The 22,494-nt window shown below is 55.5% G+C and overlaps 2 protein-coding genes and 1 pseudogene across 6 annotated transcripts; all 3 read right to left on the bottom strand.

The window, feature by feature from the left end:
* Nucleotides 1-607: 607 nt before the first annotated feature.
* Nucleotides 608-18,984, bottom strand: LOC118885245 (tigger transposable element-derived protein 1-like). Of its 5 annotated transcripts, none has more exons than XM_036833763.1 (4): nucleotides 18,922-18,984; nucleotides 9,741-10,198; nucleotides 6,739-6,818; nucleotides 608-2,511 (listed from the first exon to the last, which is right to left on the bottom strand). In XM_036833763.1, exons 2-4 carry the CDS (start codon nucleotides 10,138-10,140, stop codon nucleotides 775-777), a joined length of 2,217 nt encoding a protein of 738 aa, XP_036689658.1. In that variant the 5' UTR covers nucleotides 10,141-10,198; nucleotides 18,922-18,984; the 3' UTR covers nucleotides 608-774. The 5 variants fall into 5 exon arrangements, with proteins under 5 accessions (XP_036689658.1, XP_036689657.1, XP_036689656.1 ...); XM_036833762.1 differs by lacking the exon at nucleotides 18,922-18,984 and adding an exon at nucleotides 12,068-12,166 and having other exon boundaries at nucleotides 9,741-10,194; XM_036833761.1 differs by lacking the exon at nucleotides 18,922-18,984 and adding an exon at nucleotides 11,662-12,060.
* On the bottom strand, nucleotides 12,263-19,034 carry LOC118885246 (tigger transposable element-derived protein 1-like). The gene is made up of 2 exons (XM_036833764.1): nucleotides 18,922-19,034; nucleotides 12,263-16,297 (listed from the first exon to the last, which is right to left on the bottom strand). The coding sequence occupies exon 2, from the start codon at nucleotides 16,200-16,202 to the stop codon at nucleotides 14,442-14,444; it is 1,761 nt and encodes a 586-aa protein (XP_036689659.1). The 5' UTR covers nucleotides 16,203-16,297; nucleotides 18,922-19,034; the 3' UTR covers nucleotides 12,263-14,441.
* Nucleotides 18,732-22,283, bottom strand: LOC118885338 (annotated as a pseudogene).
* Nucleotides 22,284-22,494: the final 211 nt, after the last annotated feature.

Genomic DNA, 22,494 nt, shown 5'->3' on the forward strand with positions numbered 1-22,494 from the left:
AGCAGCAGGCCTGCAGGGGTGCCTGCAGCCGTGAGGACGCCCGCGCCGGGGCCGGGGAGCCTGGTGAGTGTGCTGCCTCACCAGCTCACCCACAACGGGCTGTAGTCTCTCCTCCCGCCCCCCCCCCTCCCACCGGCCAGTCAGCAGGGGCACAGCATCATTTCAGAGGACAGAACAGGATGACAAGACGCATCCAGTGTCCCGGGAGAACAGCGATGGGAGGTGTGTGGCCGGACACTCCTCCCACCCAGGCCCACTCTCTGGATCCCTGAGTCTCTCCGGGTGCTCATCTGGGGTCAGCCTTTGCCACCTGCAGGTCCTGAAGCCCAGCTGAAAGGTGAGCGGGCCAGAAAACAAGCAGAACCCCTCTCTGAACCCCTCTCAGCTCCGTGAGCCCGCCAGCTCTGAATACAGGGAGAGCTCAGTGCAGTGAGCAAGGTGGCAGGAATACCGTGCCAGGGGTGCTACCCAGTGACGCCGGTTTCCTCGTGGGCTTCCACTAGGCAAGCGAGGATGCCCCGCTCCAAAAGGGCCCAGGATGCAACAAAGTCACTTGAGAATTCATCAAGGCTTCTAAAACCATGTATTTGAGAAGTTCACTTGAGACACTAAATTATTTGCTGACAGAAAAACATTTGAGGGATTAATATAATGAAATGGAAACATGCAGACCAGTGTCACTTCCACGTGAAAGATGGGGAGGGAGGACCCCCTCTCCCCAACAAAGTCCGGAGGTCTCAGAACTCCCAACACCGCCTCCCCCCTCAACACACACTATTTGGGGCCTCTCTTCTCCTTGAAGAGCTCCCGATAGCAGCTGATCACGTTGTTCACGCCCCGGCAGACGCGGAGGCTGCGCTCCAGGTTGGGGTCGTCGTCCCTGACGATCTGCAGGCCAGCATCGAAATGTGCTAGGGCCTTGGCCAGGTGCCTGGCCGTGAGCTGGCGGGAGGCCGTCCAGCTGTCCTCCCCCTCCTCCCCGGCTGCCCGCTCCTGCTCCAGCCCCACCAGCTCCTCGTTGGACAGGTCTGCGCCCTGGCTCTGCAGCAGCTCAGCCACATCCGCCTCTGCCACCTCCCCGAAACCCAAGCCGTGCGCCAGCGCCACGACGTCCCGCCGGATCTGCGGGAGGGCCTCCCCGGGTCGGGGGCTGGCGTCGTGCTGGAGGCACTCGGGCCACAGCTTCCTCCAACCCCGGTTCAACGTCGCGGGCGGAACCTCCTCCCAGGACTCGGAGATGTTGTGCACAGCGTCCAGGATGCTGTAGTCCCGCCAGAAGTCCGGGGCCGCTGACCGCTCGCCGGCGCCTCCCGCCCGCGCCGCCAAGAGGCGGAAGACCCTCCGCAGGTAGCAGGCCTTGAACGTGGCGACCACGTCCTGGGTCATGGGCTGGATGAGGGCCGTGGTGTCCTTGGGCAGGTACTCCACGCGCACGTGGTCGGAGAGGTCGTCCAGGTTCCCGGGGCGGCCGGGAGTGCTGTCCAGGACGAGCAGAGCTTTATACGGGAGCCCGTGCCGGGCGCAGTACCTCTCCACGGCGGGGCAGAAGAAGTGCACGAACCACTCCTGGAAGAGGCTCACAGTGACCCAGGCCTTCCTGTGCGAGCGCCACAGCACGGGCAGGTTGGGCTTGGAGAAGCCCCGGAGGGCGCGCGGGTTCTCCGAGGGGTACACCAGCAGCGGCTTCAGCTTGAAGTCGCCGGCGGCGTTGCTGCCGAGCAGCAGGGTCAGGAGATCTTGGGCGGCTGTGAACCCGGGGCCTGGCTTCTCCGCCGTGGAAGGGACCGTCCTGCCCGGCAGCCGCCTCCAGAAGAGCCGGGTCTCGTCCACGTTGAACACCTGCCGGGCCGTGTAGCCGCCCTCCTCGATCACCCGCCGCAGCAGCACCGGATACCGGCGCGCAGCCTCTGCGCCTGCGCGCGCCGCCTCGCCGCCGGCCCCGAGGCTGCGCAGCCCGTGCCGCGCCTTGAAGCGCGCGAACCAGCCGCGGCTGGCGCCGAAAGTCTCAGCCTCGGCGCCCTCCCCCTGCGCCCGCTTGAGCTCCTCAAACAGGCTGCGCGCCTTCTCCTGGACGAGCACCACGCTGACCGGCACGGCACGCCGGGTCTGCTCCTCGATCCACGCGCTCAGCAGCCGCTCCATGTTCTCCATCACCAGGCTGCGGCTGCGCGTCAGCTTAGAGGCCGCGTGCGGGGTGGCCGCCTGGGAACTCGCTCGGATCTTGTCCTTGTTGTCACGAATGGTGGCCACAGTGGAGGTGGAGAGCCCTAGTGCCCTCCCGATTCGGCTGAGCTTCTCTCCGGCTTCGAAGCGCCGCAGTACCTCCAGCTTCACCTGCAGGTTGATGGCCTTACGGTCCCGCTTGGCACTTCGGCGCTGGCCCGCCCTCGGCGGCCTCTTCCGGGGGGGCTTCGGGCCCGCATCACTCTCTCCGGACACCACAAGAGAATATTTGTGTCCCCGCCCTGTGCCCGCTGATTTCAGCGCCGCTGCCGCCCCAGCCCTGACCCGCTGTAAAGTGGGGAGACAACGTTTATCGGTGGGAAGTGCCGATGGGCCTGGGGAAAACCCTTAGAAGTCACTGACTAGTCTCTTTAGGTGGGAGATTCGGGGCCACATCCGGCCACTCGATGAATTCTGGCCCCGTGGACTAAACAAACTTCACCCTCAGGATTGCAGCAAGCCTCTGAAAGCCCACTACCACTTTCCGAGGGAGCCCCCCGCTGTCACCACCATCCCAAGTCGCCTACTCGCCGGCCTCCTGAAGCATCCAGGGTGGCGTAATACACCACAGACTGATGTCAGACCAAATACAGAAAGCAGAAATTACCAGCACGTCATAGCTGGGCCCAGGAACGGGCAGCCACAGTGTATAAGCCTCAGCTCAGAGCTTGGTGGCAGCCGGGGAAAGGAGGGGAACAAGCTGTCCAATTGGAGCCAACACGCTTCATAGCCCCGAGCTCGCAAGACCTTGAGCAATGTAATTAAGGGTGTCAGGACTCAAGGTTTTTGTTTCTGTGTGTTGTTCTGTGTGTGGCATGGGGGATCCTAGTTCTCCAACCAGGGATCGGACCCGTGCCCCCTGCCGTGGAAGAGCGGGGTCCTAACCACTGGACCACCAGGGGAGTCCCTGTTTTTGGTTTTTTTAATGGAGGAAATACTTGTGCAGGGTTCAATTACCCAGACGGGCTCCCGGAGAACCAGGCGAGGAGCAGGCCTGCCTCCCGCCTTGGGGCCCCGAGGTGGCCAAGGAGACCCACTTCCCGGTGTCCTTCCACAGGGCGGTGGGCCAAGCACCTTGTTTCTTCCAGGAGCAGCAGCTCTCAGAGCCCAGCTCTACCCTCTCGACTGGTGATGGGAGTCTGACAGTAAAGCAGCCCTGGGTGTTCTCTGAGAGTTGCCGGCAGGACACCGGCTGAGCCGGACTTGGGCAGATCTAGGCAGGGCCACCGCAGGCGTTCCCAGGCCTCGCAGTGTCTCAGGAAGACCCAGGAATGGCAGTCAAGGGTGGGAAAGGCCAGGGTGTGGTCCACTCTCCCCCCTCACCTGGCAGGAGACCCCAGCCATGCTCCTTGGCTGGTCTGCCCTCCTTCCCATGTGTGAGCAAGTCCCTCTGTCCTCCTGGGGAAGCCCCCTGGGTTACCCACCAGGATCAAAAACATGCAGGCGCCCCGTGACACAGAGATAAGCTTTGGTCCCTGTGTCTTGAGGCCGTCCAGAGGACAGGCAGGCCCAGGGGCAGCAGCCAAGATGAGGGTGTGTGTTCTGGGATGAGAAACCGACAGCGGCCCACGTGCCCTAGCAGGGCTGGGCACATGACTCCAAGAGAGCCACTAAAAAGAAAGGCTGGAACTGCCTGTGCCACTGGAAGGGACCTCAACACGAGACGCAGTGAAATCAGTGGGGTGCAGAGCGTTAATGGGGCTTCCTTTGGAAATGGCTGTGTGCCCCGTTCACACACACGCCCATGTGTGGGAACTTCACGTTGTGTACAGGAAAGAGGAAGGGTGTACGGTGGGTGGCAGTGGTCATCTCCAGAGAGGAAGACTGGCTGGGGTTCAACTTTATGTGCTTTTCTGAAGGTTGGGATTACTTGATAATGCACGTACATGTTTTATATACGTTTTAAAATTTTCTTTAAAATGGGAGGATAAATAACGACTGCTGTATTTCTATCTCTGTGCAAGAGAGACTGCAACTACAGTAAGTCCCCTACGTACGAACGAGTTCCGTTCCGAGAGCACGTTTGTAAGTCCAATGTGTTCGTAAGTCCAACGACGTTAGCCTAGGTACCCAAATTACACAATCGGCTATACAGTACTGTACTGGAATACTTTTCACACGAATAATACATAAAAAACAAACACACACAAAAAATAAAGAAAACATTTTTAATCTTACAGTACAGTACCTTGAAAAGTACCGTAGTACAGTACAATAGCTGGCACCCAGGGGCTGGCATTGAGGGAACAGGCAGGAAGAGTTACTGACTGGAGGAGGAAGAGGAGGTGGGAGATGGTAGAGCTGAAGGATCGTCAGCAATAGGAGACGGAGGGCAAGTTGCAATTTCACTCACGCCTGACGTTGACGGCACAGGTTCTGGTTCCTTGCTGGATTTAATTCTATCTACCCTCTTGTAAAAACGATCCAGTGATGTCTGGGTGGTAGCTCTTTTTTTCTCGTCGTAGATGACACGGTAGCACTGGATTGCATTCTGAACGGCTGCTGCCACCTTCGTGTACCGTTCTACATTCGGGTCCTGTGCCTCAAAAACTACCAGTGCCTCCTCAAATAAAGAAAACCCCCGTGCCATTTCCTGCGTCGTGAATCTCTTCGGTTCTTCAGTTACTTCTTCTTCCTCCTGCCCCTCTTCGTCCTTTCTCTGGGCCTCCAATTCCATCAGGTCTTCATTAGTCAGCTCCTCGTGTTGCACAGCAAGGAGTTCAATGAAGTCGTCCTCTTGCAGATCTAGCTCCAGCTTCTCGCTGAGGGTCACTAAGTTGCTGAAGACCTCTTTGGACTCCTCGTCCACCTTCTCAAATCCACGAAAATCGTGAACAAACTTCGGGCAAAGGTTCCTCCAAACCCCATTCATGGTGACGGCCGTAACCTCACTCCAGGCAAAGTCAATGTTCTTTATGGCCTTGTAGATGTTATAGTCCTTCCAAAATTGTCGCAAGGTTGTTCCTGATTCGTCACTCGCCTTAACTGCCTGACGAAAAGTGTGACGTAAGTAATATTTCTTGAAAGTCGCTATAACTCCCTGGTCCATAGGTTGGATGAGCGCCGTAGTATTCAGTGGCAGATGCACTACTTTGACGTTGGGATGAAAGTCATCCATGAATGGGGGGTGGCCCGGAGCATTGTCAAGCAGCAAAAGAATGTTGAATGGGACCTCCTTCTCCAAACAATATTTCTCTACCTCCGGGATAAAGTGGTGGAAAAACCAGTCCTGGAAAATGGCCTGTGTGACCCAGGCTTTGGGGTTACTCTTCCACACAACAGGAAGAGAGCCCTTGGCTATGTTTTTAAGGGCTCTTGGGTTCTCTGAGTGATAAACTAAGAGAGGCTTCAGCTTCATATCCCCGGAAGCATTGCCACCAAACAACAGCGTGAGCCTATCCTTTGATGCTTTATAGCCTGGCATCAACTTTTCCTCCTTACTGATGTAACTTCGGTCTGGCATCCTCTTCCAGTACAGTCCTGTCTCGTCCACATTAAACACCTGCTCGGGTAAATACGCGCCTTCATCAATAATTTCTCGAAGCGTTTCAGGAAATTCCCGGGCAGCTACTGTATCTGCACTCACTGCCTTGTCACTTACTTTTACGTTGTGAAGTTTGGCTCTAGCCTTGAACCGGTGAACCCAGCTACGGCTGGCGTTAAAAGATTTGCCCTCTGATTCTTCGCCGTGTTTCTTCTTCAAGTCTTCGTAAAGGCTCTTAGCTTTCTCTTGAATCAGCATTAAGCTGAGTGGGACTCGACGCTGACGCTGATCCTGCATCCACACACTGAGAAGCTTCTCCATCTCCTCCATCACTTTTCCACGCTTCTTCGTTATTATTGTCGACGTCATCGGCATAGCAGACTTCACATGTTCCATGATCTTGTCCTTGTTCTTTACGATTGAGCCGATGGTTGAACGATTCAGGTTATAAGAATGAGCGACGTCTACCATCTTTTCGCCTCGCTCCACTCTCTCAATTATTTTCACTTTTGTTTCCATCGTTATTGCGTGGCGCTTCTTAGCAGTACCAGCTACATCACCGCTGCTTTTACGCTTGCTTCCGGACATCCTGGGCTTGAAATAAAGATACTGTACTACTGTACTCTATACAGTACTGTAAAGTACACAAAAGCACAACCACTTGTAGAGGATGCACGCACATGACAATGCACGCCAGACACGTGAACTAACTTACGTGATTGGACATGCGAACGCATGTTCGCATCTTTGAAAGTTCGTAACTTGGAGGTTTGTGTGTAGGGGACTTACTGTACTCTGTAGTCAAATGGTGTGAGCCTGGGGAGGCCCCATCCTCAGACCCAGGAGCTGGGAGAGGGTGCAGGGCAGGTCCTGAGCCCAGCCTGAGGGCGAGGGGCGGTGGGGGTGGGGGCTGGGCACAGCTGCTGAATATGACCCTCCACAGCCTGGGGTGAAGAAGGTGGGGGGGGGGGGGGGGCGGGCAGGGTCCCGCAGGATGTGGCATCTCTGACTTTGGAGGACTCACAGCTCACCTGAGCTCCATCCGTGAAGGGCTTGGCCGGCTCTGCCAGGTCTCCAAACCGTTGGTCCTCAGGAGGGGCCTGGGCCAGTGCTGAGGGGAAACAGCAGTGTTAGTGTCTGCAGGCCCACCCTGGGGACAAAGGGGTGAGGCACCCAGGCCCATTACTCAATCCGGAGGTCAACATGTCCCACTGGCCGGGAACTCTGAGCCAGGTGAGACACCGCCTGCCCTCTGATTCACACACAACACCCTACCCTGGCTGACAGGCAGCCCCTTCCAATGCACACACACATACGTACCTCAAGAGCACACCCAAGGCCCCTGAAACCCAAGTCACTGAAACACCAAGGAAATAGTCATTAGAAGCTTCCTTCAGCTGCAGCTGGGTGGTCAGTAAAGGGCTGACTTAGCAGGCCTGAGCTGTCCAAACCCTCCACACTCCAAACGAAAGTCTGGCCCTTGACCTGCTCCTGGGAGGGGACCTCTAAGCCCTAGGAAGATTCTGCCTGATGAGAACATCTTTGTTTACCTAAGTTCTTGGGTCACACAGATAGTTCATGCTAACGATGTGACATGGGAGTAACCCTGGGCCACACTGTACAGGTCTGACCTCTGGGGGGAGTTCAGGCTGAGTAACTAAGGTCAGTCATGTTCCATACCTCGGTGACTGACCCCCAGTAAAAATCCTGGACGTCACTGCAGGCGAGCCCCCCAGTGGCAGCATCCTGTGCGTGTCGTTGCACATCACTGCTGGGGGAATTAAGCATGACCCACACGACTCCAACAGGAAAGGACACCCGGAAACTCGTGCCTGGTATCTCCCAGACTAGGCACCTTTTTCCACTGTTGACTTTAATCTGTATCCTTTCACTGTAATAAACTACAACCACGAATATAATAGCCTTGTTGAATTCTGTGACTCCTAGCAAATCACTTGAGGCTAAGGGGGGGTCTTGGGGACCCCTGAACACACAGCAACAGCGACAGCCAAGGAAGAGCTTGGGACATCATTCTGGTCTCCCTGATAGCATCAGAGCAGTCACCTCCAAAACCACCCAGAGAAAGCCAGGGCCAGCCCCTACCCTCTCCCACGTGGGGGCATCGAAGGGGCCAGCAACAGGCTGAGAGCAGGTAAGGGTACGCAGCAAAGGCAGGAGTTTTCGTGTAAACGTGAGACCGTGCGGCTTCAGGGCTGAGTGGACATAACCATGCATGCCCCACAGGACCCTCGGGAGCACCAGGCCTGAGTCCGTGCAGAGCCAGCAGGCTGCTTTGCCAACGTCCAGACTCTTACGATGCAAAATCTCTTTTAATAGAGATTAGCGTGCATCACCTAAGCATCCGTTCAGTGGGAAGCTGGGAACCGGTACCAGGGAACAGTTCCCTAAGACGACAAACGCTACCCATGGCTCAGAGGACAGCCCAGCACGACAGCCAGACACCCTGGGAGAACTGTGGACCCATGCGTACAAGGTGTCTCACCTGCACCTCACGTTCATGCCTGGGTGAAAACCAGTCCTGCATTAGCAAGGTTTTCCTTAGCAGCAACTTTTGCAACATGTGCAGAACCGGCTTCATCCTGTCCCCCTGGGAGACCCCAGCACCATCCAGCAGCAGCCCCACCTCCCAGCCCCTCCTCTGAGTCTCTAACTGTCAGAATTCCGACCTCTTCCCGGAGCGGACACAGCTCCCTGCAGCTCCTACCGCCATGACACCTTAGAGTTCTTTTTGTACTTTTTCACTCCTTCAATGCCTAGGTTACACTCTCTCCATTAAATCCCCTCTCTTAAAACAAGTGGTGCATTAGCAGTTCCTCAAAAGGCCAGAGTTACCATGTGATTTAGCAATTCCACTCCTAGGTATATAACCAAGAGAATAAAGTATACGTAAGTTCACGTCAGCATTAATTGTAACAGCCAAAAGGTACAAACAACCCAAATAGCCATAACAGATAAACGAATGAACAGAATGTGGTATAACCACACAATGGAATACGACCAGGCATAAAAACGCGTGAGGCACTAACATACTGCACTGCGGATGAACGCGGGAAACATCAGAGTCGATCAAAGAAGCCCGCCATAAAAAGCCATGTATGATTCCATTTAATAAAACGTCCAGAATAAGAAAGTGTACAGAGACACAAAGCAGGTTCCTGGCTGCCAAGGCACTGGGAGAGGGAAGAATGGGGAGTGGCTGCTGACGGGCACGGAGTTTATTTGAAGGTGATGACATTAGACACGGGTGATGGTTGTACAAACCTGTGACTGTACTAAAACCCACAAAGTGTACAATTTTTTGATCATGTGGGTTAGAGCCTAATAAAGCTGGGTTTTTGTTTGCTTGTTTAAGTGCTACGGTTTCCACCCCTCGATACAAGGGGCCAAGCAGGCAAAAGGAACTGCACAAATACACGAGTAAACAAGTAAACACATGCCAGGGTGGACCGAGGCGGTAACCAACCATCTCTCCTCCCTGCTGCACGGCTGTCACCTCCTCACAGGTGCGCAAGCACACGTCCAAGGTGACGACGTCACACAGCACGAACTGCAAAGCCACCCCTGGCCGGGCCGACCTCCGTGCCCACCTCCTCTTGCGTCCACCCCCTCTAGAGAAAGAAGGACACCCTACTTGTGATTGGAGGTCTCACTGTCCAACTCTCAAACCAGACTGGGCTCCAACAGGCCAAGGACCTTGCCTCTCTCCCTCCCCTGCTGGACCCACAGGGCCTGGCACATGGCATGCACTCCGTGACCTTGCCAGGAAGGAGAAAAGGAAGAGAAAGAAGGCCAGTGCACCTGAGCAGGGGAAGTGCTACGCCAACCCCAGGCTCACACCTCTGGGAGGCTCAGAGTCTAGGAAAGTCTCCAAACATGCCACAGCTTCTGAGTCTTCTTCCCAGAGATGAGGACACAGGGCCTGGGCAGCACGGGCAGGCACTCAGGACCCGGCGTCATGGGCTGTGTCCCCCTGCACTTTCCCTGCCCCCAAGCCCACTCCCCCGCGGCTCACCAGTCTCCTGCAACATCTGAGCGAGGTCCTCCACGAGCGCCACAGCCTCCTCGCCACTCTCGGGGCACTGGGACTCCACCCAGACCCGGGTGTCAGGCGGCAGCACGCCCAGGAACTGCTCCAGCACCAGCAGCTCAAGCATCTGCTCCTTGGAGTGCACCTCGGGCCGCAGCCACTGGCGGCACAGCTCGCGCAGCCGGGCCAGCGCCTCGCGGGGCCCTGCTGCCTCCTCGTAGCGGAAGCTCCGGAAGCACTGCCGGGGGTCCCTACCAAGCCCAGGCAACAGGGTCTGGGGCTGAGGCTTGAAGAACGGTTCAGGATCCCACAGGGCGGCCTCATCCTCCTCCATCTTGATGATCACGAGCTCTTCCTGACCGATGGGTGCTGGGTCGGCTGCCATGGCGAAACCTGGGGAAGCTGGCCTCTCTGCCTTCACTCAGGCCACACACACCGTCTTCCTGGGACACACACACACCCAGTCAGGGCCATGGACCACCCACACCCCTCCACCGACTCACACCCTGCAAGGTCACTTGCTGTGGTGGAATCTGTCCCCACACCTGGCCAGCTGACAACCTGGCAGGGGGACACCGCCAGCCTCGACCTCCCTATCTGTGCCCTCAAGAGGATGCCTCACACTGGGAATCTGGTTAGGACAGTGAGGGAGCGCTTCCTGCAGGGAAGCCTTCAGGAGTTCAGGCCAGACTGGGCCGGTAGGAGGGCTGCTCCTGGGGATGGGGCGTGGACATGTCCAGTGTCTCAGTGGCAGAGAGAATCCCATCAGCAGCCAAGCAGAGGTGCTGGCGGGAACTAGCAGAAACTCAGTGCCCAGGGAGGGTCCGTGCCCAGGGAGGGTCCAATCCCAGGGAGGCTCTGTGCAAGCGAAGGATGCAGTCTGTGGGGCACTAGAAAGAGTGATGTGGGGAACAGGCTGGAAGACCAAGATGGTAGTGGGGACCGCTGCAGTGCAGCCGCACGGGGAGAGCAAGAGCTGGTTCCTACACTGGAAAGACTTCCTTCCCTCATGGCACAATCCTATGAGGCCTGAGAGGCTCGGCCCAACTCAACTAGTCAAGGTCAACAATGGACAGTGAGAGAGACGTCCACGCTACAGTGCTAAACAAGAAAGTAAGCTGTGGTCCTCCTCACTTGACACGATCCCACTAATGTTAAAATTTCAAAACAAAAAACAGGAGCTACTGCTACAAGTGTTCAGAAAAGGATCCTGAAAACCAGCAACGCCTCAGCTGGCAATTCTGGAGAAAGAAACTGGAGTAGGACATCTGCTTTTTCTTTTGTAATGTCTGCAGAGCATCTGAATTTTTCTGCCAACGGCCATTTACTACCACTGCAACTTCAGAAAAGAACACAGATTGGGACTTTTTCCCTGATGGTCCAGTGGTTAAGAATCTGCCTTCCAATGCAAGGGGTGTGGGTTCAATGCCCCATCCGGGAACTAAGATCCCACATGCCGCGGGACAATTAAGCCTGCGCGCCACAACTACTGAGCATGCGAGCCGCAAGTAGAGAGAAGCCCGCGCGCAAGTAGAGAGAAGCCCACGCGCCGCAATGAAGATCCCGCGTGCCGCAACTGAAACCCACACAGCCAAAAAGAAAAATATATAAATAAATATTTAAGAAAAAAGAACACAAATCATTTTCAATGCCAATGCACGTCTTTAAAGCTCTTGGTCAGGGGTCCCCTGAACCAGGCCGCCCCATCCAACAGCCCCCAACCCCCGGCTCTCTTCCCCCAAGTACCCTGAGATGACAGCTAGAGTGGAGGACGGTCTGCGCAGCGGAATCAGCAAATGCGAAGGCTGTGTGGCCTGGGCGAACTTGTACAGCCTTCGGCCAGGGAAGGATCTGGATTTAATCCCCCTATGCGGGGACCGTCCCCCCACCCCGCCCGCACTCTCACTTTATACAGGCACGCACGCAGGTGCAGCAGGAGCAAAGAGGTGGTCTGAGCTGCAGAAATCCAGGAAGACTTTCCAGGGGAGGTGAGACGTTTAGGGGGAGCTGGGTGGAAAGGTGGACAGAAGCCCAGGAATTCCGCCGAGAAAGGGACTAGCGCGGGTGCACGTGCACCGACCCCCGAGGCGTGGCGAGAGCCCAGCTCGGGCCAGAATCACTTCCGGGGCAGGCCCAGCCCCGCCGGACTCCATGTCCCAGCAGCCCACGCGCCGCCCTTCCCCGCGGACTCGCCGGAGTCCTCGGAAAGCGGCTAGTGTTCCAACGTCCCCCTTCTCCTGCTGCCCTCTGGCCAGCTGCACACGCTACCCCGGGCTTTTCCGACGCCTCTACCGCGTCGCGCCCAGACTCACCGCCCCCGGAAGCCACGCGGACGGCGTCAACCAACACCTTGCAGGAACAAAGAACAACCACCCTGGGGCCCCAGGACCACGAGCTTCCGTCCGCCCCAAGGACTACTTCCGTTGCCTTGTGCCCACCCCGCCCCTTCCCTCCCTTCCCTAGCAACCACCCACCTCCCCACGACAGGCTAGCGCCCGGAGGTGAGGGGGAGGTAACAATATACTTCTGCAACTCTTTGGCGACGTCCGGCGCCCGGAAGTGGAACGTACGCAAGCCCGGCCCTGTCCCGCGAGGCCCTCTGGGAAATGTAGTCCTTGGCCCGCCAGAGTAACAGCCCACGGGACCTGTAGACACTACATTTCCCAGAAGGCAGCGAGCACCAGCGCTCGGCGCCGCCGGGAAATGGAGTTCTTCAGGGGCCTGCAAGGGGGCGCCAGTGGTGCGACTGCCGACGCTCCGCGGCGCTTTCCCTGAGGTCCTGGCTGTGTCCCGGGTTCCGAGGTAAAGAGCTGTGGAGCTAGATGGGCCCATCCGTGCGTCGTCTCCGCCACACCCTGCCTGTGCGACCTCAGATCCCCTCGCTTTCCGTCCGTTCGACTGTGCCAGGTTGCCCCTCAGCTGCCTCTCTACTCCTGCCGCCCGGCGGATGTGGCATTTCCTCCCACCTGGTCACCTGCCTCTTTCAGCTGCTGTGCCGCACTCCGCCTCCGTCGGGGCTGCTCCTGCTTCCCCGTCCTCAGGGCTTCACCAGCCACACCGTGCTGGGCTGCCTAAAACAGGCCCCTCTCTGATACCTGGCATTTTGAAATGACCGGTTTCCATAAGCTGGGGCGGCACCTCCCCAGAAAGCCTTCCCTATCATGTTCTCTCCTCTGACCCCAGCTAGGTTTGGGTCCCTCACAAGTCGCCCGTCATAGCCGTCGTCACACAGAATGTAACAGCCTTTGGACCGGCAGCTCCTGAAGCCAGTCTCTCCCACCCTGGTCTCCCCAACACCTAGCACATTACAAGTGCTCATAATTTGTGCAGTTTATTAATCCAGTCAGTCACCAGGCTCCTAAGAAAAGCTCTTCTACTTCTCCTTGCCATCCCTTTTGCCACGCTCCCCAAGAAAGCAAACAAGGGACCTCATCTGACCTTTCTCCCAGGAAGGCTGGACCCTGGAGCCCCTCCCTGGCCTCCGGCCCCTTTTACGTATTGACAGCAGGCCCAGCACTGCAAGTGTCAGCTGGGACAGAGGTAGAAGGAATCCTTTCTCCCAGCTTTACTCTTAGCATGCGTGTGTGTCGCGCGCACACGTTCACGGACACATGCAGGTACCTGAGTCGAAAGGAGTCCAGGAGGCCAGACAGCCCTGTCTCACCACCTGTGGCTCACCTAGCTGGAGTACAAGAACTCCTTCCCTTGATGACTCTGGGTTTTGGTGGCCCATATGGCATGTCTACAGAGTCTAGTGGATACCCCAGTGTGCTTGCTGTTACAATCTAGGGGGACAGGAGAACAAGCTGGGACGGGAGATAACAAGACCATCCAAGGAGTCAATCCATTGGAATCGGAGCCATGTTTCTAACCTTGGGGAGAGGCTGGGCTGCAGCCAGTGTGCTGGGAGCTGACCCTGAGGTGGCCACTGAGCCCTCAAGAATGGCTGAGATTTTCCAAAGAGCTCTAGATCTGGGAGACCATCGAAGTGACGGAAGGCTCAGCCTCAGAGGCTGGGGGGAAGCCAAGACAACCACGGCACAGAAACCCAGGGAAGAAAACATCTCCAAACCAAGGAAAGCCACACACGCCCATAGGCTCGGGCACAGGGAAGGTACCAGAAACCTCAGACAACACAAGCCGTGGAAGCCAGAAGGAGTGAGGATGGCACGTAAGGTGAGCAAGGAGAGTAGGAAACCCCCATCTAGAGTTGGCTAGGAAGAGTCACAACGGTGCACGGGCAGGTCAGGGTTGGCAAATAGGAGAGGCTTGTCTCAACCCTGGCCCCTCACCACAAGGAAGGCTACCCTGGTGGGCTGTGCTTGGCAACTGCTGTTCTACAGGGTGTGTCTCTGACACGGATGGGCACTCCTGGGTCCCACAGCTCATCTGCCAATCAGAGAACACCACCCTCTTGTTCCCCAAGCCTGACGCTCTGTGTGCCACTGTACAAAGATGGCAGTGCATGAGGTATGAGAACCATGGGTGGGAAGTGGCAGTGTCTACCCTCCAGAAACAACACATCATCAGACAAAGCTCATCTGAGGTCAGGCCCAAGCCCTAAATCACACAGGACAGCCAAAGAGGTCTGTCCTTCAGGGTTTGTGCCCTTGGCCGCTTGCCCACCCGCTGTGGGCCCCAGCTGGGGTGAGTGCAGGCTTTCTGCCAACTCCTTTGTTGCCACCATCATGGGGCCTCTTGAGGCCCCGCGACTGCCCGAGCCTGTCGCCTCCTTTCCCGCTGCAGCTCTCGGAGGTGGGTGAGGGCACAGTGGACACCCCGGGACACCCGCAGGCTGCGTTCCCGGTTGGGATCGTTCTCTGTGAGGACTCGCAGGCCAGCAGCGAAGTGGGACAGCGCCTGGGCCAGGTGCTCAGGGCGCAGTGCACCCACACTTGCTTCCTCGGTCCCCACACCCACCATGGCCTCCGTGAGATCTGACTCTGGGCTTCTGGAGGCCAGGCCTTTCCCCGCCTCACAGGGCAGCCCAGAGCCACTGACGTCCCCGACCTCCGCCTCCCGGGGGGTGCTGCGGGGCGGGGGCTCCCCACAGGCCTGCAGCAGGTGTGCAACGTCGGCCTCGGCCACATCCCCGAGGCCTGCGCGGCTGGCTAGTGTCACAATGCTGTGACGGAGCTGGGGGACGACATTGTGCTCGGGGGCACCAGCGGGCACGCACTCGGGCCAGAGCTTCCTCCAGGCACTGTTCATGGTGGCAGGCTGCAGCTCTGCCCAGGCCTTAGCGATGTTGTCTACAGCGGTCATGACAGTATAGCTGCGCCAGAACTCCCGCACGGAGGGCCGGTCTGTACCCGCCGTCTCCTGGACCAGCTGGCTGAGCGTGCGGCGCAGATAATGGGCCTTGAAGGCGGCAATGACACCCTGGTTCATGGGCTGGATCAGGGCTGACGTGTTCTTGGGCAGGAACTCAACACGCACGTGGGCTGAGAGGCCACCCAAGTGGACGGGGTGGCAGGGTGCGCTGTCCAGCAGCAGCAGGGCGCGGTGTGGGAGGCCATGGCTGGCACAGTAGCTTTCCACGGCTGGGCAGAAGCAGCCGGTAAACCACTCCTGGAAGATGCTAGGTGTCAACCAATCATTGCGGTTGGAGCGCCAGACCACAGGCAGGCTGGCCTTGGAGCAGCCCCGGAGGGCGCGCGGGTTCTCCGAGGGGTACACCAGCAGGGGCTTCAGCTTGAAGTCACCAGCCGCGTTTCCACCAAGCAGCAGGGTCAGGTGGTCCTTAGAGGCCTTGGGCCCAGGCCCCGCTGGCCCCTCCAGCGCCAGAAGCATGCGCTCAGGCAGCCGCTTCCAGAACAGGCCCGTCTCGTCCACGTTGAAGACCTGCCGCGGTGAGTAGCAGCCCTCGTCCAGGACGGTGCGCAGCACCGGGGGGTAGCGTGCGGCAGCCTGGGCGTCGGCCACAGCCGGCTCACCCGTCAACAGCACATTGTGGCGCACCTTGAACCGGGCGAACCAGCCGTTGCTGGCCCCGAACGTCTCGGCCTGGGCGCCGCTGCCCTGCTCGCGCTGCAGCTGGGCGAAGAGCCGGCGCGCCTTGTCCTGGATGAGAAGCGTGCTGACGGGCAGGTTCTGCCGCCTCTGCTCCTCGATCCACAGGCTCAGGAGGCGTTCCATGCGGCCCATCAGCACACCCCGGCAGCGGGTCAGCTGGGTGGTGCTGACGGGCGTGGCTGCCTGAGAATTGGCCCGGATCTTGTCCTTGTTCACGCGGATCGAGGCAACAGTGGAGGTGGCCAGCCCCAGGGCCCGGGCGATCTGCGTCAGCTTCTCACCCTCCTCAAACCGCCGAAGCACCTCCAACTTCACATGCAGGGTGATGGACTTCCGGTCCCGCTTGGCACTGTGGCGGAGGCCGATCCCAAGGGGCGCCTTCCCCAGCACCTGCGGGTGGGGGGTTGTCTTCATGCCGCTTCCCCGAGCCATGCACCTCAACAAGCTCTCTCCCCACTGCCCGTCCGCGGTAGCTACTGCCGTGCCCACAATGGCCTCTGGGCCTCTCCTGCCACGCCCGCCTCTGCCTGAAGAGGAGAACACGTGGGCATTAATGTGCGAGTACATGAGAGCCTGGACCACTGCCTGGCCTTCCCATGCTCTGACCTAAGGCCCCCAGCCCTGCTGACCACTGCCTCAGAGGCAGGCCCAGTCCCTTCTCTCCCTAACGCTAAAGACACTGCATACGCACTTCCCAGCACACTCTGCATGTAGAGGAGCATTTCATTTAGTTTTAGCTTATGAGACCGAAAAATTTCTGCAGGGAGACTTTGTTCTTCCCCCAGAAAACCTCTTGCAACCACAAGGAGATGCAAAGAGAGTCTAGAAATCCTGACCCATCTCTCAGACACTGATGAGTAGAAGCATCTCCATGCCATCCAGAGACATGAAACATCAGTGTGGGAGACTGAATGACGGCTCCTAACCACACCCACATGCACATCCCAATCCCAGGAGCCTATGATAAGTTCACCTTTCAGGGCAAAAGGGACACTGCAGGTGTGATTAAGTTAATAATCTTGAGAGGCGGAGATTATCCTGGATTATCACAGTGGGCCCTAAACGTAATCAGAGGGATCCTTGTAAGAGGACACAGAAGATTTCACTCAGTCAGAAGGCAATGTGACCACTGAAGCCTAGAGCTTCCAGAAGGAACCAGCCCTGCCAATACCTTGATTTTAGCCCAGGAGCCCCATTTCAGATTTAGGACCTCCAAGACTCTAAGATAATAAATTTGTGTTGTTTTAAACCACTAAGTCGGGACTTCCCTGGTGGCGCAGTGGTTAAGAATCCGCCTGCCAGTGCAGGGAACACAGGTTCGAGCCCTGGTCCGGGAAGATCCCACGTGCCCCGGAGCAACTAAGCCCATGCGCCACAACTACTGAGCCTGCGCTCTAGAGCCCGTGAGCCACAACTACTGAGCCCGCGCGCCTAGAGCCCGTGCTACGCAACAAGAGAAGCCACCGCAATGAGAAGTCCGCACACCGAAACGAAGGGTAGCCCCCGCTCGCCACAACAAGAGAAAGCCTGCACGCAGCAACGAAGACCCAACGCAGCCAAAAATAAACTAATTAATTAATTTAAAAATAAATAAACCACTAAGTCTGTAGTAATATGGTAAAGCAATCACAGGAAACTAACACAGAGGTAACCTCCTAATTCTTGCCACCACCGTGGAGTACTTGGGGATAGAGGAGGAAGGTGGTTCTCCACACAGCAGTCGGAATGATTCAGTAAGAACCAAGTCAGGAGGGAATTCCCTGGCGGTCCAGCAGTTAGGACTCCGGGCTTCCACTGCAGGGGGCACAGGTTCAATCCCTGGTCAGGGAACTAAGATCCCAGCAAGCCGCACGGCACGGCAAAAAAAAAAAAAAAGCAACAAACAAAACAGTGGCTCCTCTGCTCAGAGCCTCCCAGGCCTCCCACATCTCTAAGTCAAAGCCACAGTCATCACCAGCTTTGTCAAGGGCCTCCTTTGTCCTTTGCGTACTCCTGACCACATCCTCAGGGCAGACTAAGGGCACTCCCGACCCAGGGGCCTTTGCTACTGTGGTTCTTTGGCCCACAGTGGGGGCCCTTCCCTGTAATCTGCATGGCTTATTCCCTCTTCTGCAGGTCTCTGCTCAAATGTAACCTAACCAGAGAGGCCCTCCCCACCTATATTTTATTATGCATCCATCACACGTTGCCTGAGGGCAGGAGCTATACCTACTGAGCACTCTGTTGGGTCTCCAGGCCCAGGAAGAGAGCCTGGCACTTTGGAGGCATCCAACAGTCACTTGCTGACTGAATTATTTAATGAAGTATAGTGATGGAGGCAGGCTTCTCACTTTGTCCCTTTGCATTCAAACCATGTGAAAGTAGCACCTGATCAGAACAGTAAAGTTTTTTTGAAGGAATGCGTGTGAAAAACAAGGACAGTGCCTGACAGCTCTTTGTGTTTTGGGAGTGTCCATGGCACTGAGGAAGAGTACCTTCAGGGACACATGGGCTGCACCTGGCTTAAAGGGGAGGTGGGCATGGGGAAGGCTTCCTGCCTGGAATGAGGCCCCAAATTCCGAACCACTCACGCGCCCATCCCTCTGTCTCCACATCCCTGCCTTCGCCTGCTCACCCACAATTTTTTCTTTTAATAAATTATTTATTTATTTATTTTTGGCAGCGTTGGGTCTTCGTAACTGTGCACGGGCTTTCTCTAGTTGCAGCGAGTGGGGCTACTCTTCGTTGAGGTGCGCGGTCCTTCTCACTGCGGTTGGCTTCTCTTTGTTGAGGAGCATGGGCTCTAGGCACGCGGGCTTCAGTAGTTGTTGGCACGCGGGCTCAGTAGTTGTGGCGCACGGGCTTAACTGCTCCGCGGCATGTGGGATCTTCCCACCAAGGCTCGATTCCAAGCACTGCACCACCAGGGTAAGTCCCTCACCAACAATTTTAAATTAATTCATTCATTCTCTCCCTCCCGCTCTAGAAAGTCCCCGAGCCCTCCGACGGGGAAGGCGCCAGACTACATTTCCCAGAAGGCCGCGGGGCCGCCGGAGGCCCCGATTGGCTCCCTCGCGCGCGTCCGTTCCCTTCCCCCCACGGGAACCAAGGGTATAGGCGCCTCGGCCCCTTCCCCCCGGAGCGCGGCTCCCGCGCGCCCGACCCTCTCAACCTCCGGACCGCGATGTGGGCCGGCTTCCTCAAGTGGGCCCGACTGAGCTGCGGCCCCTCCCCATCTCCGGCCTCAGGTGCCGCTTCCTGGCGGCGGCCGAGGCCAGCCTCCATCTTGTCGGCGGAGGCGGAGGCTGCCGGGCGACGGCCTGGATTGGAGGAGGCAGCGTGGGGCCCCGCCCCCGACGGCGCGCTAGGTGCTGCGTCCAGTCGCCCAGGGCCTACCGGGAAACGTAGTTCAGCGACGAGGCCGCCGAGCACAGAGTCCAGCCGGGGGCGCCCAAGGCCGCCTCTGCCCAAGGCCGGATTCTCGCCTATTAATTTCTGTCTCCTGTCTTTCCTGCCGTCTACTTTCGGTCTCTTTCTTTTCTTTCTTTTTTTTTTCTTCTTTCATAAAGTTTTTAATAACCTATAATTTTCTTACATGTACACTAGTAACCTTAAAAAGACAAACATTTACTACCAAATGTTAACTACTGTACAATTTACAAAAAAATATAATTTTAAGAATTTGGAATAATAAAGGGAAGGTACCTACTTCAAATGGATTAAATGATAAAAAATTCCACTTTTTAAGAAATTTAACCAGGAAATGGGAACGTTCCAATTCTCTAAAGGAACACCAAAAACATTTACTGAAGTCAGAGAACTTACTATTTTTGTTCTTCATCTACATATTTTAAATAAACCCTAAAAAATATTTTCCAGTATATGTAAGGCCTCTACACAGAGCGCACGAGTAGGGAAAAAAAGGACTCCGTCAGAATGAGAAGCCATGAAGAACAGAGATATGTCTTGTTCACCTTACATCCTCCAGTTCCTCCCATAGTGCCTGGCTCAAGGTGAAAATGCTTAAGCAATGGTTGTCGCCTTACATTGAGCCAGGCAGAATACATCTTTGGTCCAGTTTTCATTCCATATTAAGCAATGACCTGAGCTGCAGGCCCGGTTCTTGGCCCTTGACCTTAAATTGAGTAAGGTAAGCCAATATGCATACACTTTCTACATCAGCCTTCTGACAGGATCCTCAGAACTGAATTATCACAGGTTGTGAATCTTCTCTTACATGGTCTAATTCTTATTTCTTGAATAATATCAGTGTGCAAAAGTAATGCATTTTGGGACTCCCCTCGTGGCGCAGTGGATAAGACTCCGTGCTCCCAATGCAGGGGGCCTGCGTTCGATCCCTGGTCAGGGAACTAGATCCCACATGCATGCTGCAACTAAGAGCTCGCATGCCACAACTAAGGAGCCTGCCTGCCGCAACTAAGACCCGGTGAGACCAAATAAATAAATAAATATTAAAAAAAAAAAAAGTAATGCAGGGGCTTCCCTGGTGGCGCAGTGGTTGAGAATCTACCTGCCAATGCAGGAGACTACGGGTTCGAGCCCTGGTCTGGGAAGATCCCACATGCCGCGGAGCAACTAGGCCCGTGAGCCACAATTACTGAGCCTGCGCGTCTGGAGCCTGTGCTCTGCAACAAGGGAGGCCGCGACGGTGAGAGGCCCGCGCACCGCGATGAAGAGTGGCCCCCACTTGCCACAACTAGAGAAAGCCCTCGCACAGAAACGAAGACCCAACACAGCCATAAATAAATAAATAAATAAAAAGACTTTCTCTCTATTTCACTCTTAAAAAAAAAAAAAAAAGAAAGATGAAATAACTTAAATTTAAAAAAAAAAAAAAAAAAAAAAAAGTAATGCATTTTCAGTGCAGTACAAGTATATTCATACGAGTAAGAATTGAATAAAGGCCTTACTTTTCATGTTTTAAATAACAGATACATAGCATCTTATATTATGATGTAATTAGCAATTTTTAGACACTGAACATAATACACTGTATTACAATGCAATGTGGTAGGCTTCCATTTTAGGAACAAAAATCAATTTCACATGAAAAAAGAGTTATTTTAAATTCACATAAAATACATTTAGAATAAGTCTAAAATTTTAGCATTAAGTAATGTAAAACAAACACAGAGGAGTTTTCTTTATTATTATTACTTTTATTTTGGCTACGCCAGGTCTTAGTTTTGGCATAGGGGATCTAGTTCCCTGGGACAGAACCTGGACCCCCTACATTGGGAGCACAGAGTCTTAACCACTGAACTACCAGGGAAGTCCCTCCATATGGGTCTGATTTTTTATGAGCTTTGGATTTTTCTTCATTTGGACCTGATGAATACCCTTGGGCATTTTTTTCTTTCTGTGTTTCCGATTCAGTTCCTTTATCACTATTTTTTTTTCTTTAAACTTTACTTTTAGCTTTTGCATTTCTGTAGAGACCTCTCCTTCCCCCCCTCCTTTATCTTTTATTTATTTATTTTTGGCTGCGATGGGTCTTCGTTGCTGCGCGCGGCTTTCTCTAGTTGCGGCGAGCGGGGTCTGCTCTTCGTTGCTGTGCGCGGGCTTCTCATTGCGGTGGCTTCTCTTGTTGCAGAGCACGGGCTCTAGGCGCGCGGGCTTCAGTAGTTGCGGCACGCGGGCTCAGTAGTTGTGGTTCGCGGGCTCTAGAGTGCAGGCTCAGTAGTTGTGGCGCACGGGCTTGGTTGCTACGCAGCATGTGGGATCTTCCTGGACCAGGACTCGAACCCGTGTCCCCTGCATTGGCAGGCGGATTCTTAACCACCGCGCCACCAGGGAAGTCCCATTCCCCCCCCCCCCTTTTTTCTGCTTGGTGTTCCACATCAGAATCACAACGTGAATCTGATGATTTGGACTCTTCTTGGGTACCAAGTGACTTTTCATTGACTTTACTAGAATGCAGATCGCCAGAGTGTGGAATGAAATCATCAGGTTTTCCCCATCTGGATTCCCCTGTTTCTGTATTATAATAATAGGTATAACCATCTTCACTTAAACCTTCTACCCAAACAGTCCTCACTGCCGTCTTTTTAAAGTTTCCTTGAAATCCTTCAGGTTTCTCCCACTGAGATGCTCCTGTGATAAGATCATAATGGTAATGGTAACCCTCAGAGGTTATGCCTTCTACCCATCTGCCCTTTGAAGGGTCTTTTTTTTTCTTTTTTTCTTTTGCTGATTTGATGCAGAGGCGGGTGGGATAGTGCTGGTTACTGGTGATATGCTTGGCTCTGAAGTTTCTGACTCTAAGCCAAGGCTTTTCAAATCCTTTTGGTATTCTTTCAGGGCAGCTGCCTCCATTGCAGCAAACTCCTTTGATGCCTTCTCTTCTTCCTTTGCCCTATCCCGCTTTTCGGTTTAATCTCACTGATCCTCTTTGCCACATTTCCTTATGATTCTTTCCTCTTTCATGAAGTTCAACACTAGACCTATTGTCGCAATCCAGCACCTGCAGTAATCAGAGAATTTCTTGGTTGTGACCTCACAGCAGTCTGCCATGACTGGACCAGCCGCCCCGAGGGTCACCCCCAGGCCCAGCTGAGGCTCGTGTTCCCACGCGGGACAAGGTCAGGGTCCAGCTCACTGCGAGGCCACCGGAGCCTCCGCGCCCAGACCTGGTCTCTTTCTTTCCCTCCATCCTCGCTACGTCTTTTCCTTTCCTGGGTCTGTCTCACTGTTTTCTCTTTCTCCCTGTCTGTCCCCCATTCCG

Source organism: Balaenoptera musculus, chromosome 19 (assembly GCF_009873245.2).
Source record: "Balaenoptera musculus isolate JJ_BM4_2016_0621 chromosome 19, mBalMus1.pri.v3, whole genome shotgun sequence".
In the NCBI taxonomy this organism is placed as follows: Eukaryota; Metazoa; Chordata; class Mammalia; order Artiodactyla; family Balaenopteridae; genus Balaenoptera; species Balaenoptera musculus.